General features: G+C 53.0%; 3 protein-coding genes across 3 annotated transcripts; all 3 read left to right on the top strand.

Moving 5' to 3' along the window:
• Positions 1-6858: 6858 nt before the first annotated feature.
• Positions 6859-7421, top strand: COCSUDRAFT_32265 (hypothetical protein). The gene is made up of 2 exons (XM_005651245.1): positions 6859-6881; positions 6987-7421. The coding sequence occupies exons 1-2, from the start codon at positions 6868-6870 to the stop codon at positions 7207-7209; spliced, it is 237 nt and encodes a 78-aa protein (XP_005651302.1). The 5' UTR covers positions 6859-6867; the 3' UTR covers positions 7210-7421.
• A 121-nt stretch (positions 7422-7542) lies between these two features.
• On the top strand, positions 7543-10301 carry COCSUDRAFT_52447 (3-hydroxyisobutyrate dehydrogenase family protein). Its single transcript, XM_005651244.1, has 6 exons — positions 7543-7569; positions 7662-7826; positions 7917-8191; positions 8428-8641; positions 9026-10035; positions 10273-10301. The coding sequence occupies exons 2-5, from the start codon at positions 7673-7675 to the stop codon at positions 9280-9282; spliced, it is 900 nt and encodes a 299-aa protein (XP_005651301.1). The 5' UTR covers positions 7543-7569; positions 7662-7672; the 3' UTR covers positions 9283-10035; positions 10273-10301.
• Positions 10302-11726: 1425 nt separating this feature from the next.
• COCSUDRAFT_32263 (hypothetical protein) lies at positions 11727-12521 on the top strand. The gene is made up of 3 exons (XM_005651243.1): positions 11727-11858; positions 11983-12121; positions 12334-12521. Exons 2-3 carry the CDS (start codon positions 12017-12019, stop codon positions 12439-12441), a joined length of 213 nt encoding a protein of 70 aa, XP_005651300.1. The 5' UTR covers positions 11727-11858; positions 11983-12016; the 3' UTR covers positions 12442-12521.
• Positions 12522-14584: the final 2063 nt, after the last annotated feature.

Here is a 14584-nt window from a genome sequence, read left to right as displayed (position 1 = left end):
GCTAAGCTCTGCAGCGATGTTGCCGCAGTGAGACGGAGAAGGCTGACGAGGAGGATCCCAAGAAGGGCATGCGTCATAGGATTTTCTTCAAGAGGGATACATGCTGCTAGCTGCACAGAAGATGCCACAGGGTAGGAGCACAAAGACTTCACCCATCGTCACCTGATGCAACACAAGGCGAATCAAAAATGTTGAGATGTGATCTTTCTGAGGGGTGCAGCAACATTTACTTGTGCAAGTAAAAGACTGTCCAGGGCTGTTCCATCTTCTATTCGAGAAAAATGGCCATACCATGATCGATAAGACGTATGATTTTTATGGTCCTGATCCCGACACATCCAGGCCGATGATCCCAAGAAAACATGAGTCTTCAAATCTGTTCATGTGACGAGCAGGAGCTTACTTGCTTACTCTGGGCATCAGAAGATCACAGCCTTCGAGACTCTGTGCATTTGCCTCTAGGATATATTTCCCAATATTGTGATGGGTTCAATTGTTGTCAGATTCTGACAGTCAGAATCTCTCCTGAACAAAGAGAAAGACAGCATATCGGCAGCACGTGCTATGCTTGCACCGGGATACTCGGATTCCCTGTCCAGAGATCCAGGAGTTGCTAGGATCTAATTTTTTGCGATCGTAAATTTGGTGATCATGATATGGATAGTGAGTAATCAGATACTTTTAGACGATACGTTGATGGCATCAACCATGCCAATCTTTCAATATACAATGCCACCCATTCTTTGGGAACAGCTAAATCTTGACTGTGACAACTGTTTCTGATTTATTTAAATGACCAAGGAGATGAGTAAATGTAAAAGTGGTGGACTAATGATACTCTCTAAGTTCGCATACCTGAATATCAAGTGTCTTCCTTGGGACAGATTGCTAGCTCCAGTCCGGCCCTAGAACGATTAATTAGTATCATCTCTCAGCAATGCTATGAGATCACAGCAAATTGCGTTGGCAATCCTCTATCTGGTGGGGATCCTAGAACTGGCCAGCCCGGCCCCAGTTCCCCAGCGCCGTAGATGGACTCCTGCGCATGCCAAGCGCAATCTGCGCGCTCCATACACAAACTCTGTGCAACACCTGTCACAAGGTGCTGACCGGCAGCATTGCAGCAACTTGGGGAGGGTGGAGGAACTGCATGGGAAGTGGACGCGCTCAGCAGCTCCATCGGGTCAGGTCAGCTTGTTTCTTTGCCTCTGAACTGGCACTCATGAAGGATGCAAATTTTCAGTGCTGCTTGCAGGAACGTACTCAAACGTGAAGCGGCTGTTGTGCAGGTGCACTGCCCTGCCTGGGCAGAGGAGATCAATTGTGCACAAAATCATGACGGGATGCGTGAAGTAGATCAACAGGTACTGCATGAACAACGGGACCATCTGGCCCTGGGACTTGTGGCCTCTGAAACAGGACTGTTGATGCATAAGGAATGTAAAGATAGCTTCGATGGCCCGTGTCAGCCGGGAATGTCCTGCACTCGGCAATGTGCCTACTGCACTCAGCTGGCTGCGCAGGTGTACCAGCCGCATGCATGTGAGCTGCATTCCTGGGACGTGCATGGCTTTGACAGTTGTCTGGCAGATAGGAAAATTATCCTTATTGGTGACTCATTGATGCGCCAAATGTTCCAGTCACTGGCATGCTTGCTGGCTCCTGTCACAGTCAGCGAGTACGCATCAAATTGGAGCTCCACGAGTGCCACAGGTGATATTAATAGAATTTGCCATGCTTTTGTTAGTCTGTAGGTCTCTAGGTGAAGTTGCTAGTTCTACCCTGTGCGTGCTGACATGCAGTGTGGCGGTCTTCAAGCCTGTTAGCTGTTGCAGGGGGACTTGATTACCCAATGCCAGGTTACCTTGGCAAGTATGTCAGCAAGCAGTTCTGGGGAGACCTTGCTCTTGCGAGGGGAGCAAGCGTGCATGCGCGCATCTTTGGCAGCTTCAGCGGGGTCCTACTAGAGGACCTGTTGACTGAGCTGGCGCCCCTGACTGAACATGACGTCATTGTCACCAATTTTGGAGCCTGGTACCCTCGCTTTGTGAAGCAGGTGGGCACATTACAGGATGAAGCCACTTTCAAATAATCACTGTGGCCACATCACTTGCAACTAGATGCTTAAATGGCCACCCTGCATGCTGCATTGCAGAGCCCAGACAGTGATTCTTTGCAAACTACAGGATGGAGAGGTGGTTGTGAGCAGCACATACAGGAGATTTGAGCGGGACATGGCGGATCTCATGCGGGTTCTCAGGGGCACTCCAGCCCAGATACTTTGGCGCAGCTATGCTCCAACGCACTTTGGTGGAGAGTCTGGGGCGTATGTGTCTGGGGAGGGCTATGAGGTGAGGGCCATAGGATGTCCATCAGCGATGCCACATCATCCTCAAAGGTTAAAAGGCTAACAAAAATCCCTCTGCAATTGCAAGCAGGCTGAGCACCCTTTTGAAGTGAGGTGTGTATGCCTGGAGCGCAGGAGGGTTGCAAGCCTGGGCCCCTTGGAGAAGTGTGGTATGACCAGTGGGTGGTCGAGTACCTGAAGTCTTGTGGCGCCAAATGCGATCGTGTGCACATGCTGCCCATCTTCCAAATGTCCCTGACCAAGCACGATTCCCATCTTGGTGCGCCAACAAATGTTGCCATATTGTGTCCATTTTCTGACGAACCTGTGTTCTAGTCAATTTTTGCCAGCATGCCATGGCTCCTGTCTGATTGGATGCTGTGATGGTGGCAGGATCGATGGGTTTCAAGGCCAAAGTTGGAAGACAGAGTGATTGCCGCCATTGGTGCAGCAATGTGCTGCATGCATGGAATCAGGTCATGTACAATAAATTATGCTTCTAGGATTTAAACACTTAGCACTGCACCTTACGGAATGCCTCTAGTGTGAGTGAGGCAGCCCTTTCAGATACATTTGTAGATCATCTAACAGTAGAGAGAGATGCATAAATGCATATGCTAAACCACCCAGACCAAATAGGGATGATGACGTTATGCACATGCGTGGTGTCATCCTGCGCAGCGGGCTTTGACTTCAGAAGACAGCCTTGACACCACCCTCAAGCTTACATTTGTAATCCACTAATATTATTATTATTGTTACACGCTTTTCCTACCAAGAGGCAAGGTAAGTCCTGCAGATAGCCTGCAATTAAAGGCTGCCACAATTCTACCCCTTGATGGACTCGCCAGATGCTAGCAAGACCCAATCCACCGTGGGCACGGTGCTCAGTATTTATACCGCCCCCCGCCAGCCGGGGCATCCACTAATCCACTATATATAATACAATTTGGTACCGGCATAATGGATGCCATGGCGCGCCACAGCCGCTTCACTGGAGGCGTTGCATGCGGTTATGAAGGGCATTTGAGTATCCTACACAGGCAACACTCTTGACCTGCAAGACGAATCAGGAGATTGAAGTCCATGTCAGGCGTTGGTTGCTGCTGTGGCCCCTAGGATGAAGCGGGGGAACCGGGCGGACATATATTTTCTTGGAACAGGGTATCTCAAAAATTGGACATCCAAATTGATTGATCACAAGTGGCTATCAACTGCTGCACTCCATCTCGGACCTCAAAAGCTTAAATGTGAAACAACTTCTCCTGCTATGATATCAGATGGAGATAAACGATAAGTGCCAAACAATAATTGGAGATGCGCAGGTTGACTAGATACAAATCACCCAAGTTAAAGATTCTATTACAGTCTTGATATGTGAATCGAATTTGCCTGAAAAACTTGCGCCCACTAGGAGACCCGCATGATAAATGTGGTTGGGGAGAGGCACCACCTCAGCTGGGTTTCTTTACAGACCTTTCTTCTAATATCAGGCCACCAGCATTGCACGATATACCTTCCAGGCATCGAAGTGTCTCTTGCAACACAATTTGGTTAGTCTCCTGATGCAAAGGTCCATCGCATGACAGTCTGGTGTCCAATGCTATAGAACAAGATGATGGTTCTGGCAAGCAAGCCAGCTGAGTAAATTACATTTAGGCAACCCCAGGAATCAATTGTATACGGCTAGCATGTTTAACAGATACATCAGATGGACGGTCGTCCTGGCCAGTGCAGCAACAGTGTTTGTGCTTGGGTACTCTGTGGGTCACTGGGCTACTGACACAGAGCAATCTACAAGCATGAGAGTTCTATACAGCCAGTCGTTCAGGACATCAGCCTCTCAGAACAATGTAATGCTGCACAGTACAAAACAGATCAGGCATGCGCGTAATGGTGATGAAGGGGGCATTAGCATGCATACTGTCTTCATGTCCGGGTGTGATAAATGGCAGGTAAGCAATTGATTGAATTCATCAACTGATCCCTGTGGCTGCACATCGTCAAAGTGCTTGTAAAGAGTAATTATTGTGCATGTAAACGGACCCTTACGTGTCCATGATGCAGGATTGGGAGGCAATTGGATTGTACTGGAGTTTCATCAGGTGCAGGGGGTCTCACATCACAACATTTGTGTCAGCCTCCTCAGATGTCTCATCTGCATGCTGTGCAAACAGTGGTAGCTGAGGGTGTGTGCTTGCAGATCTGGGCAGCCTGGCGAGATCACGCGCCTGATTGGCTGTGACTTCCAGAGGGATCTCATCCACCGCAAGGTGTTCTGGGTCATGCCGACCTGGGTCACCCCAGGGGTGCAGAGGGTTGGCGATGATGAGTGCGCACCTTGTCTCCCTGCAATATCTGACATACCCCTTGAAAAGCAATGAATGTCGGTCTGCTGATGCTAGGGAGCTCCTGCCCATCATTATGAGCTGACGGAGCAAAGCTCATGACCAGTCTGCTCTGTACTGGACATGTGGACAGCACTGACAAAAACACGTCTGCTGCGCAGCTACCTCATATACAACAAGCCCTGGGTGCTGAAGCAGTGGTTCAAGGAGGCCAAGCCAGTGCAGGAGTACTTCCTGGTCTTGGACTCTGATATGACAATCCACAGGCCCTTCCTGCCTGCCCAGTTTCAAGTTGGGCCAGGTGCCAAAATTCTTCTCAACATATGTTCTCACCAGGGCCCGAGATTGTTGCGAGACTCTGGCAATTCAGAATGCTAGTGTCACTGGAATATGTGGGTCTTGAACAAATGGGTTCACTGCAGCACTCAATGATGCATGTGCAAGCAGGCTGGGCTGCGGCGGAAAACATATGGTACCTGCAGGACCTAAACAATGTCCTGGCTGAGGAGCTCTTTCCCCATCTAACAAACCAGTTTGATGACTGGATCGCCCACCCTGGGCCTGGCCGCGTGGCAGATGAAGTTGCAGAATTCTACTTCCTCCACAGGTATGACCAGCTGCGCATTTTGGAAGCTATGCCATCACAGAAGTATCGTCATGCGCAATACAGATCATGGTATCAATGCTATGTGACATCGGTAAATTGTGTGCTGTCCAGGGAAGATGCAGCGCGAGTGGCAGATCTGTACTGGGAGTACACACTGCCCATCAGGAAGTTCATGGTCGACCCTTCTGAAGAGGGCAGGCTTGTAAGCTGATCTGCCCTCCTTTGGCATGCTCTGAATTGCAGATTGCACCTTTATGGCCCACCAACAAAGGTTTTCTTGCTGTCGGTCAGCAACTCTTCTGGTGTCAGCTGAATGCAAAAATTCTGCAAACTACATCCACCTTTGGTGTCCCCTGATGCGCAGAGAAGGAACAAGACGACGGGTGACAGTTGGGTAGCCGAGACGCTGGCATACCCGGCTGCAGCCGCCGCACTGGGCGTCCGCCACCGGGGCTTCAACAACAGCATGTTCCACACGGCACACCCCATCTACGACGGTGAGACCCTTCCAGTCCTACAACAGCCTACAAACACTTCGCCTTCCATAAAGCTTCGTTCCGCCCGTCATGCCACAGCTGGATGCCCGTGGCAATGCTGATGCTCAAAGGCAATGCACATGCATATTCTTTTACTACTGACCCAATGAAGTCTAGCATGACGTATGCAGCCATGCTGGCTGTCACAGATCGGCACCAATGCTCCGCTTCATACCCCAAAGGGATCGTCAATCCCTGTAATGTGCCTTATACTACTCCTTCAACCGCCATTTGTGACAGCGCTGTGCATGGCATGCGCAGCGGCTCCGAATGCGCTGCACTACCCTTGGGCGGTGGAGGTGGAGGAGTTTGGGTACCGCTGGTACAAGCACGACAACCACAACTTCGACCTCAATGCGTGCCCGCCCTGGAGCAACGCCCGCAAGAGCACCGGCGGACTCTTCCCGCACCCACCCCGGCCCTCGCTGCTCACCAGCAAGGCGAGCTTTGCTCCTCCCGCATGTCAGGAACCACGCACTGTGTGTCTGGACGTTTTGGCCTCTGTTTTGATCGCTGGTACTTCGGCTTTGCACAGCGCCTAGATAGGCTTCTGTGGGCGCGTGCTGATTTCAATCCGAAGAGATGCAGCTGGCATGCTGCTGGAAATTCAAATGTAGCTCGTGGGCTGTGACATGCCTGTCGCCACGGACGGTGGCAGGAAGGCAGGCTATGTGCTGGGCCAAGGTTTTGAACTTGACTTGTACTTGGAGGTGTAGGGAGGGGAGCTTGCGAGGGTCCTGTTGAACATTGAGATCGTGGCGACGCTCAACCAAGGGCTGTGCCACCTGCACCACCTCAAGGTCTGCCCGCACAGTGAGGAGCTCCTGGAGCAGTGTGGCCTGGTACGCACCTCTGTGCAGCCGTTGAGCCTCCACGTTTCATATTGCCGATGTTACAAGGAGTCTTGCGTAGCTTCCACCGTTGACGTGTATGTCTTGTGTTCACCGCAGGCGGATGAGATCATGGATGAGCTGGAGGGTAGGTGGGCGGGGCTGAAGAGTGAGCTGAAGGGGGATCTCTTCTGCATTGATGCATATCAACAGGTGCCGCACCCCTCAGCAGTGAAATGGGAGTAAGTCAACTTGTCATCATTTTCAGCTACACTTGCTCATTTATTCGTGGAATTGGGGAAATGTGGTGATGTGCAGGAGGCATGTGATTGCGTGGAGGACCCTTACAATTGCCGGCGCACTTGCGGCCTCTGTGAGCCTCAGGAGTACCCTTAGCATGCAATGGGAGATTTGGCCTTGGCGGGTGACCCACAGAATAAGAAATCTGGATAAATCATTTGTTGGCCTTGCAAGGCATAATTCATTCGGTAGTCTCAATGCATGCACGCCAACGGAGGTGTATGGCTACAATAAGGCATGATGCTGCAGTTGGCTAGCTGTCTGACATCATGGCCAGACTTGCAAGGACATATTGAATTGGAATACACCTTTGCAATAGAAAGTTAGAGAGTAGAAAGGCACGTCGGGGGAGAAACGCTGTGATGATTGGACAATGACTCATCTGGGTGTGGCTTCCCCATGCTGGGAAGCTGGTATTCGGGAAGCTGGGTCCTGTGTTGTGATTTCAGGCCTATTGTGAGGAGCACTGCTTCTGTCTTCAAAAAAATTGAATTCTTCAGATCTGTGACTCTTCTATCAATTGGACTTGGCAAGCCAGAATTCAGATCGTGCCGATCCAAGCGTCGAACCATGGGGCAGAAAGAAGTCGTAGGATTTGCAGGTGGGAGCGCTGACTCTTGCTACATGATGCCACTATTCCGAACGGCAACCTTGGCGTCTTTGAGAGCGAGTGAACATCTACGTCGTGTGCAGGATTGGGAAACATGGGAACATCCATGGCAACAAACCTGCTGGAATTCCTCAGCAAATTGTCACCTGATGACCCTTTCGAACGACAGCTACACGTCCATAACCGTACCCAGTCAAAGACTGACAAGCTGGTCAGCCAGGGCGCTGTTCTTGCCCCCAGCGTCGCCGGTACAGCCCTTTCACGTTCCCAATGCCACACATGATCACGATTCCTGCTTCCATCTACAGATAGTACTAACCTGCATTGTTGTTCTGCAGATCTCGCGAGCGCATGCACAATAGTGTTCTCCATGCTGCTGAATGATGCAGCCGTGACATCCACCGTGGAAGCCTTCTTGTCAGCAGATCCAAAGCCTGGCACAGTTTTTGTTGACTGCAGCACCGTCTATCCCAATCTTTCCGAAGATCTGTCCCATAAGGCGGCTGAGAAGGGGGTGTTGTATCTGACCTCCCCTATCTTTGGCCGGCCAGACGCTGTGTTGGCGCACAGAGGGCTCCTGGTCTCTGCCGGGGACCCTGCCGCCAGAGAACGGGTGCGATGCTCAGCAGATCCTGTCCAATCTCCCATGGCAGGTTCTTTGCATTGTTGCTCAAAGTGCAGTCTTTATTAAGTGTTTTGCTTTGGCCTGCAGAAGTGAAGTATGCCAGCGGTGACAGTCAGGTCTGTCAGCCGTGTAGGCAGGGGACTCTAAGATTGCCTTAGAGTCCGGATTAACGGGTTGAGATGTTCTTCTGCAGCACTGATTAAATTTAGAGACCCCTGCTGCAGGTGAGGCCGCTGCTGGAGGCGATAGGCCAGGGCATTCTGGACTGTGGGGATGACCCGCGTGCGGGGAGCGCCATGAAGCTGGTTGGAAACTTTTTCATCTCTTCCTGGATCGAGCTGGCCGCGGAGGGCATGACCCTGGGCGAGAAGAACGGCGTTGCCCGGGAGACCGTCCTCGACTTCATCACCCGCCTCTTCCCGGGCTTCATTACGACAGGCACGGCCCCCGACTGCTACCGCCTCTCTATCCCTGTACTCATCCCAACACTCACAGCCTGTAAAGAAGGAGTTGTTCGTTCCCAGGTACTTTGCCAAGAGATATCAGGTCCACCTGAAATGGCTACTTTTGGTGGCATTGCGCATCTTTATGCTGATGGCAGACTTGCTGCTAATGACCATCCTACACCAGCAAGCACCCAGCACATGTGGGCTGCAAGCCTGGCAGGGATTGTCCAGGTGATGATCAGAAGAGTACTCAGGGAGGGAAGCAGCCTTTCCTCCCTTCTTTGCGCTCGCACTGCCTTGTATGTCATGCGTCCTACCTTGATTAAATGACCACCCACAATTGCGACAGGGGTATGTCATGGGTGGGGTCATGCAGGGTACGCAAAGGCGCTGGTGGCAGACAAGTTCACGCCGACGCCAGAGGATCCCGGCTTCAACCTGGAGGGGGGCATGAAGGACGTGGGCCACATGCAGCGGCTGGGCCGCGAGTCTGGAGCGCCGCTGCCTGTCGCAGACATTGTGCAGGAGCACATGCAGCAGGTCAAGAACATGGGCGGGGCCGGTCTGGACTGGAGCAGCCTTTCGCTGGCCGTCAGGAAAGAGGCCGGCCTGCCGCTCAGCCACCTGCAGTGAGTGCGCGCGCATCTATTGAAACTCATAACGCCATAACATCACTCGTTCGGCTAGCTCTATCGAATTCTCCAGACGATATTCACTTAGTCATTGCAATATAAAAATAACAAGGGAGAAAAATCCTCTCTGTGGTCCTTTGCTAGTCAGTCTAAGAAGAACCATGCTTTGGAACTTTATCTGCAGAAATGTGCAGGTAGTTTGTAATATCCGGTGCTCGTGAGGCTTGTGACATCCGTCTCCGACGCTCGTAAGGTTTTCAAGTGTTTCACCTTGCCCGTGTTTAAATTTAAAAACAGATACCAGACTTTGACCAAATACATGATGCATCTTCTCTTCAGCACCAGTAGGACATAAATCACTGATGAAGTCCACCGTCAATTGCCACAAGGCCCAACACATCCAATTATGGAGCGCGTCCACATCAAACCGCCTTGTACAATTTAAACCTGATCTTTTCCCTGCCACCGAAACGCGCTAAGAAAGATGGTCCCTAGAACTGGTGAGACTGATGCACGTCCACAAATGCGCGCAGCTCTGCCTTCATGCGCCGGCCGACCTCTGAGCCCAGCAACCCGCGCCCGTGCTCCGGAGGTTCCATGGCTTTGTGCGCAGACTCTATCAGTGCGCCCACTCTGCTGTGCAATAGCTGCGCATCGGCCGGCAGAATGGCGCCCTCTGCTGCCAAGCCCTCTGCTGCCTCCGCCAGATATGCGCGGAGCCGCAGCAGCTGCGCTCGCGGGTCCGGGTGCCCGGCTGCGCGGCGCAGATGCGTTTGCACTGCCTTAGATTGAGATTGAACACCAGAAACATGATAGTACTGCAAGTGCATGTGTAAAGAATATTGCTGCAGGTGCTGGCAGTGGTGCTGGGGGTCCAAATCAGGAAAGTGCAAGCTTACATATTGCATCATGCATGATCACATGCATGAAGCACATGCATGATCAGGTGTGTGGATATGAGATACAGAAGCATGATTCCCACGAGGAGCACCTGGCGCCATGACCTCCATGAGGTTGCACAAGATGCTGGCTGTCTTGTGCACGCGAGGCAGCCCAGAGGTCCCTGCCAGGCCGGTCACCAGAGCGACGAGCAGCTCAGAACCACACTCATCGACCGCCTTTCTCAGTTCCAGGTTCCCCGGAGACGTGATCTTGCATGCCTCTGCACAGCAGAAAACAGACTCACTCCTTTGCATTGTGAGGGCAGTATTCGGCAAGTATCAATATGAAGAATACATCTCCAGACTTGCCTCAGGGCAACCCGTCAACGAAATCTGTTGGATCACTGACTCTGTCTGCAATCAATTGGCAGGTCTGAGGAGAGCAGGTATGGGAATCGTCGGACGGGCTATGCAGCGCACCAACGAGTGCATCGGCGCAACTAAGGGCAGCTGCAAACACTTCTTTGTTGTGGCAGGGGATGTTGGCGACCGCGCATGCCAGCCCATGACAGAGGAATGGCGGCAGCAGCGAGTTGTTGCCGAGGCTGTTGCACCACCTCGCTGCCGTCGTGCTGAGTGTCAGCACCGCCTGCAGGCATGCAACCCATTGCCCATTTACCCCACTCTTCAACCATGCCGCCTGAATTGCTTGCAAATTTCACAAGAGGCCTGGACTCACGCGGAGATGGAATAGAAAAGGCAAGTGCGATGGGCTGCAGCATCAGCGCAGGGTACAGTTCTTCAAGAACCTGAGCAGGGACTTGTAGCGTCCTCATACCAGGGCCAGGTCGGGGTTGCGATCGCCGGCGGCCCAGCAGCGCAGAGCGGCGACATCGGGCAGGGCAGCGATGCCTGCAAGGGCCGCCAAGACCGGCGCGAGGGAGCCCGGCTGGGAGCCGTACAGCTGCAGCGCGACGGCCAGCGGCGAGGAGAACCTATCGCCGCCCGGCAGCGCAAAAGCCGCCGCCGCAGCCGCCGCCAAGCCCGGCAGGATCGGCAGGGAGTCGGCCGCGCTTGCCTGCATCGCCAGCGCGGCGCAACGCGCGGCCAGCCGCCGCAGCTCGCCCGGCTTGGCCGCTCCTGGCAGCGCCGGCCCCAGCGGGGCCGCGCCCGGCAGCTGCCGGCTGGCCGCCTCGCAGACGCCCGGCCACAGCTGCACAAAGCCGCGCACCACCGTGGCCGCCATGGAGCCCTCTGCATGGCAGCAGGTGCTGTTATCTTGCCAGCCTGAAGAATGCTGTGATAAAACGTAAGAAACTACTAAATATGTCGCTAAGTTCAGCAGTGTGCTACCCAAGATCACCTCATGCTGTAGGCATGGGCTCCTGTCGGCCAGAAAAGAACATGCGATCAATGTGGCTTTTATCCAGAACATACTGGTGTCAAGCAAGCCCGTGTCAAGACAGGTTTCCAGGTGAAGCAGGATATGCATAATTGGGGAGGGGATACAGAGAGGGCGTAGGATCACCTGCAGCTCTTTGGAGCTCTCCAGTGTCCTCCTCAGCCTTGGGCGGCGGTCGGCCTTGCCCATTGAACGTGCCAGCCTGCTGCAGCAGCCAGGACGTCTGCCGCAGCGTTCGCGTTGCAGCGCTCTCCATACTCGCTGTGCTGCCACTGTCAGCGCTCACCGTGCCACCTGTGCACACCACACCCTGACGGATCTTGCGAGAGGTGCAGAATCCTTCTCTGCAGAACCAGCAGTACGCAGAACCAGCAGTGATATGCACAAGAGATGACGTGCCCATTGAGAATGGCCCCACCTGCATTTTGCTGTCTGCTGAGGGCCTCAAGTGCATGATGCGCGGTCTGCAGGACTTGGGAAACCACCGCCTCCTGATGAGCGGCATTGGCTCCGACGCTGATGCTGTGAGCCAGAGCAGCGACGAGGTCCTGCTCCACCTGTTTAGACAATCAGAAGCAGTGCACCTCGTCACGTGTGCAGCCAAGCAGCCTGTGATTGGCATGCAGCTGGCGTGCAGCCTGTTGTCGCATTGGAGCTCCTGAACGGGATGCAGCAATGTTTGCCACAGCAGATGTCCCTCGTTATGCTGAGACGAAGCTCATTTAAGATGCTGATAAGAATCTACAAAAGGGGACCCTGGTGGGCTCACCTCGGGGTCCTGAGTTGTCTGGACGGCAGAGAGAAGGCCGGACGCGATGGTCTCAGGTATGTTCATGTCGGCGCTCAGCGCGCCTTCACAGGCCTGCAGCACGCATGAAGAAGCCGAGCGCCCCACCTGGGGATCTGCCAAGCACTGTGCAGCCAGTTGCAGCGTGGACAGCAGCAGCGCCTGCGCATCCTCACACACTGTATCAATATCATTATACACGCCAGTGGGAAGGTGCGTCTACAAACAAGCTGCAGGTAAGGCTGCCACAAATCCTAACCCTTGTTGGACTCGCCAGATGCCAGCAATCGTGGGCACGCTGCTCAGCATTCATGCCGCCCCCCGCCAGCCGGGGCCACACAGTGCATGAGTTGCTGAAGAACATTGTCACACAACAGAGGCGCTAGAGCATCCATCTTGTCCGTCACCACGCACATGGGATGCTGTCATGAATGGCAGAGCCTCCCTGATTGCCATGACAGACAAATTGCAGTACTTTCTGCGCTGCTGCTCTGCTCCAACGCCGGGTCACTTACCTGTGCATCTGATGGCTTCTCCTTCAAGGTGGCGAGCAGCGGTGAGACCAGCCGCGACAGGGGTTCCAAGATTGCAGACACTAGTCGGCGCGCTGCAATGGACTCCGGGGCACAGCTTGCCCAGGTGCTGACGCAGTCATTCAGCAGCTGCCGCAGCACCTGAGCTGCCTGCTCTGGGAGGGAGCCTTCTTCGTCTGTCAAGTACTGCCCTATCTCCTCCTCTGCTGCTTGCAGCCCAAACATGATCCCCTGCACAGCATAGATGTCAGTTCGTCTGCCCATGAATTGAAAAGAGCAGTTTGCCCATGTATTGAATATTGTATAGAGCAACAGGGACAGGGTTCCTGCCTGGCATGTTCTAGGACAAAAGCCTACAATGAATAATTGCATTGTTAGTGTGGGATTGACGACCGTCATGCATTACATAGCAGTCAGTAGCTTGCATAACTATAAAAGAACGCACCTCCATCAGCTGGCAGGGAGTGGCATCCGCTGGAGCTCTGCTAGCGTCCTTCAGGATATTGAGGTATGCGCTTGGCGACAAGACAATGCAGCATTTTTGCAGGGTGTCATAGGCTGCTTCTGCTAGGGGCACAATGCCCACCACGCCGTCGTTGCTCTCACCATTGTATGAAGCCTTGGCAAAGCGCGAAACGACTCCAATCACCACCCGAGAGTACCACTCCTGGATTTCCTGCCAGCTGAGAAACCTGCTCAGCCGCAAGAAACGGTCTCTCTCCTTACTCTCTATGGTGCGCTTGATGATCAGTCGCAGTACAGACGAGGCACAGGAACAGGAAAGAATGAATTTGGGGAGTCACCCAGGGTCACAGAAGTCCATGCCGTCCTCTCTTGCTCGCAGGAGGGAATCAGCAATGTCTGACCATGCTATCATGGGCAAGTATGCCAGAGGCTCGCCAGACTCCTGCCCACATCAGCAAAATACTATCAATCTCACATACTGATCAACAATCCAAGGGACAGAGATATGGAAAGCACTCTCCTCATCAGTATCTGATGGCAGCCTGACTTTTATTATATAATAATTCACCAAAGGGGCATTGCAAACAGGAGTTTGCAAAGAGCAAAGAATGGAACTCGCCGGGAGATCATCTGATTCCAAGAGTGTGCAGTCCAAAAGGCCACGCCGCAGTTGCTTGCCCTGTACAACAGAACTGTTGAACTTATGCTTGTAAATTAAGTGCAAGAGGTAGTCAGGCAATGTTGTGCTTGCGATGAGAGTATGAGCATGAAGAGCAGCAGCCCCACCTGTTCTGCCCTGGAGTAAAAGCCAGCTAGGTTGGAGCTGCAGTATGCAGCAAATGTGAGGCACATCATTGCGGCGCGGTCCACATCTGACATAGCTAGGGCCTGCTCACGCATGCCACATCACAGCAGCTGCTGCAAACATTATCTACAATGAAGCATGAAAGCACCGACCTCAGATAACATGAATCCATCTGTGCTTACACTGCACTGAAGAGATACCTTCTGGGCGGCTGTTGGCAGTGCGAGAATGGGCTCTACAAAGGAGTTTAGCATGTCCTCAGGTGCATGCTCCACCATACTAGCAACAACGGTAGCAGCGCTCATGACCACCTCTGCAGCCAGCCACATAATGCATGAGCTGTGTGAATTGAAGACTGGCTTGGAAGCTTCACAATCAGACAGTACAACTCTGAAGACAGGCCGTGATTGTAAGGCAATGGGTGTGACCA

This window comes from Coccomyxa subellipsoidea (assembly GCF_000258705.1).
Source record: "Coccomyxa subellipsoidea C-169, whole genome shotgun sequence".
NCBI classification, from domain to species: domain Eukaryota; kingdom Viridiplantae; phylum Chlorophyta; class Trebouxiophyceae; family Coccomyxaceae; genus Coccomyxa; species Coccomyxa subellipsoidea.
Note: the sequence above shows the minus strand (reverse complement) of the source record. Positions and strands in the feature narration are given on the sequence as shown.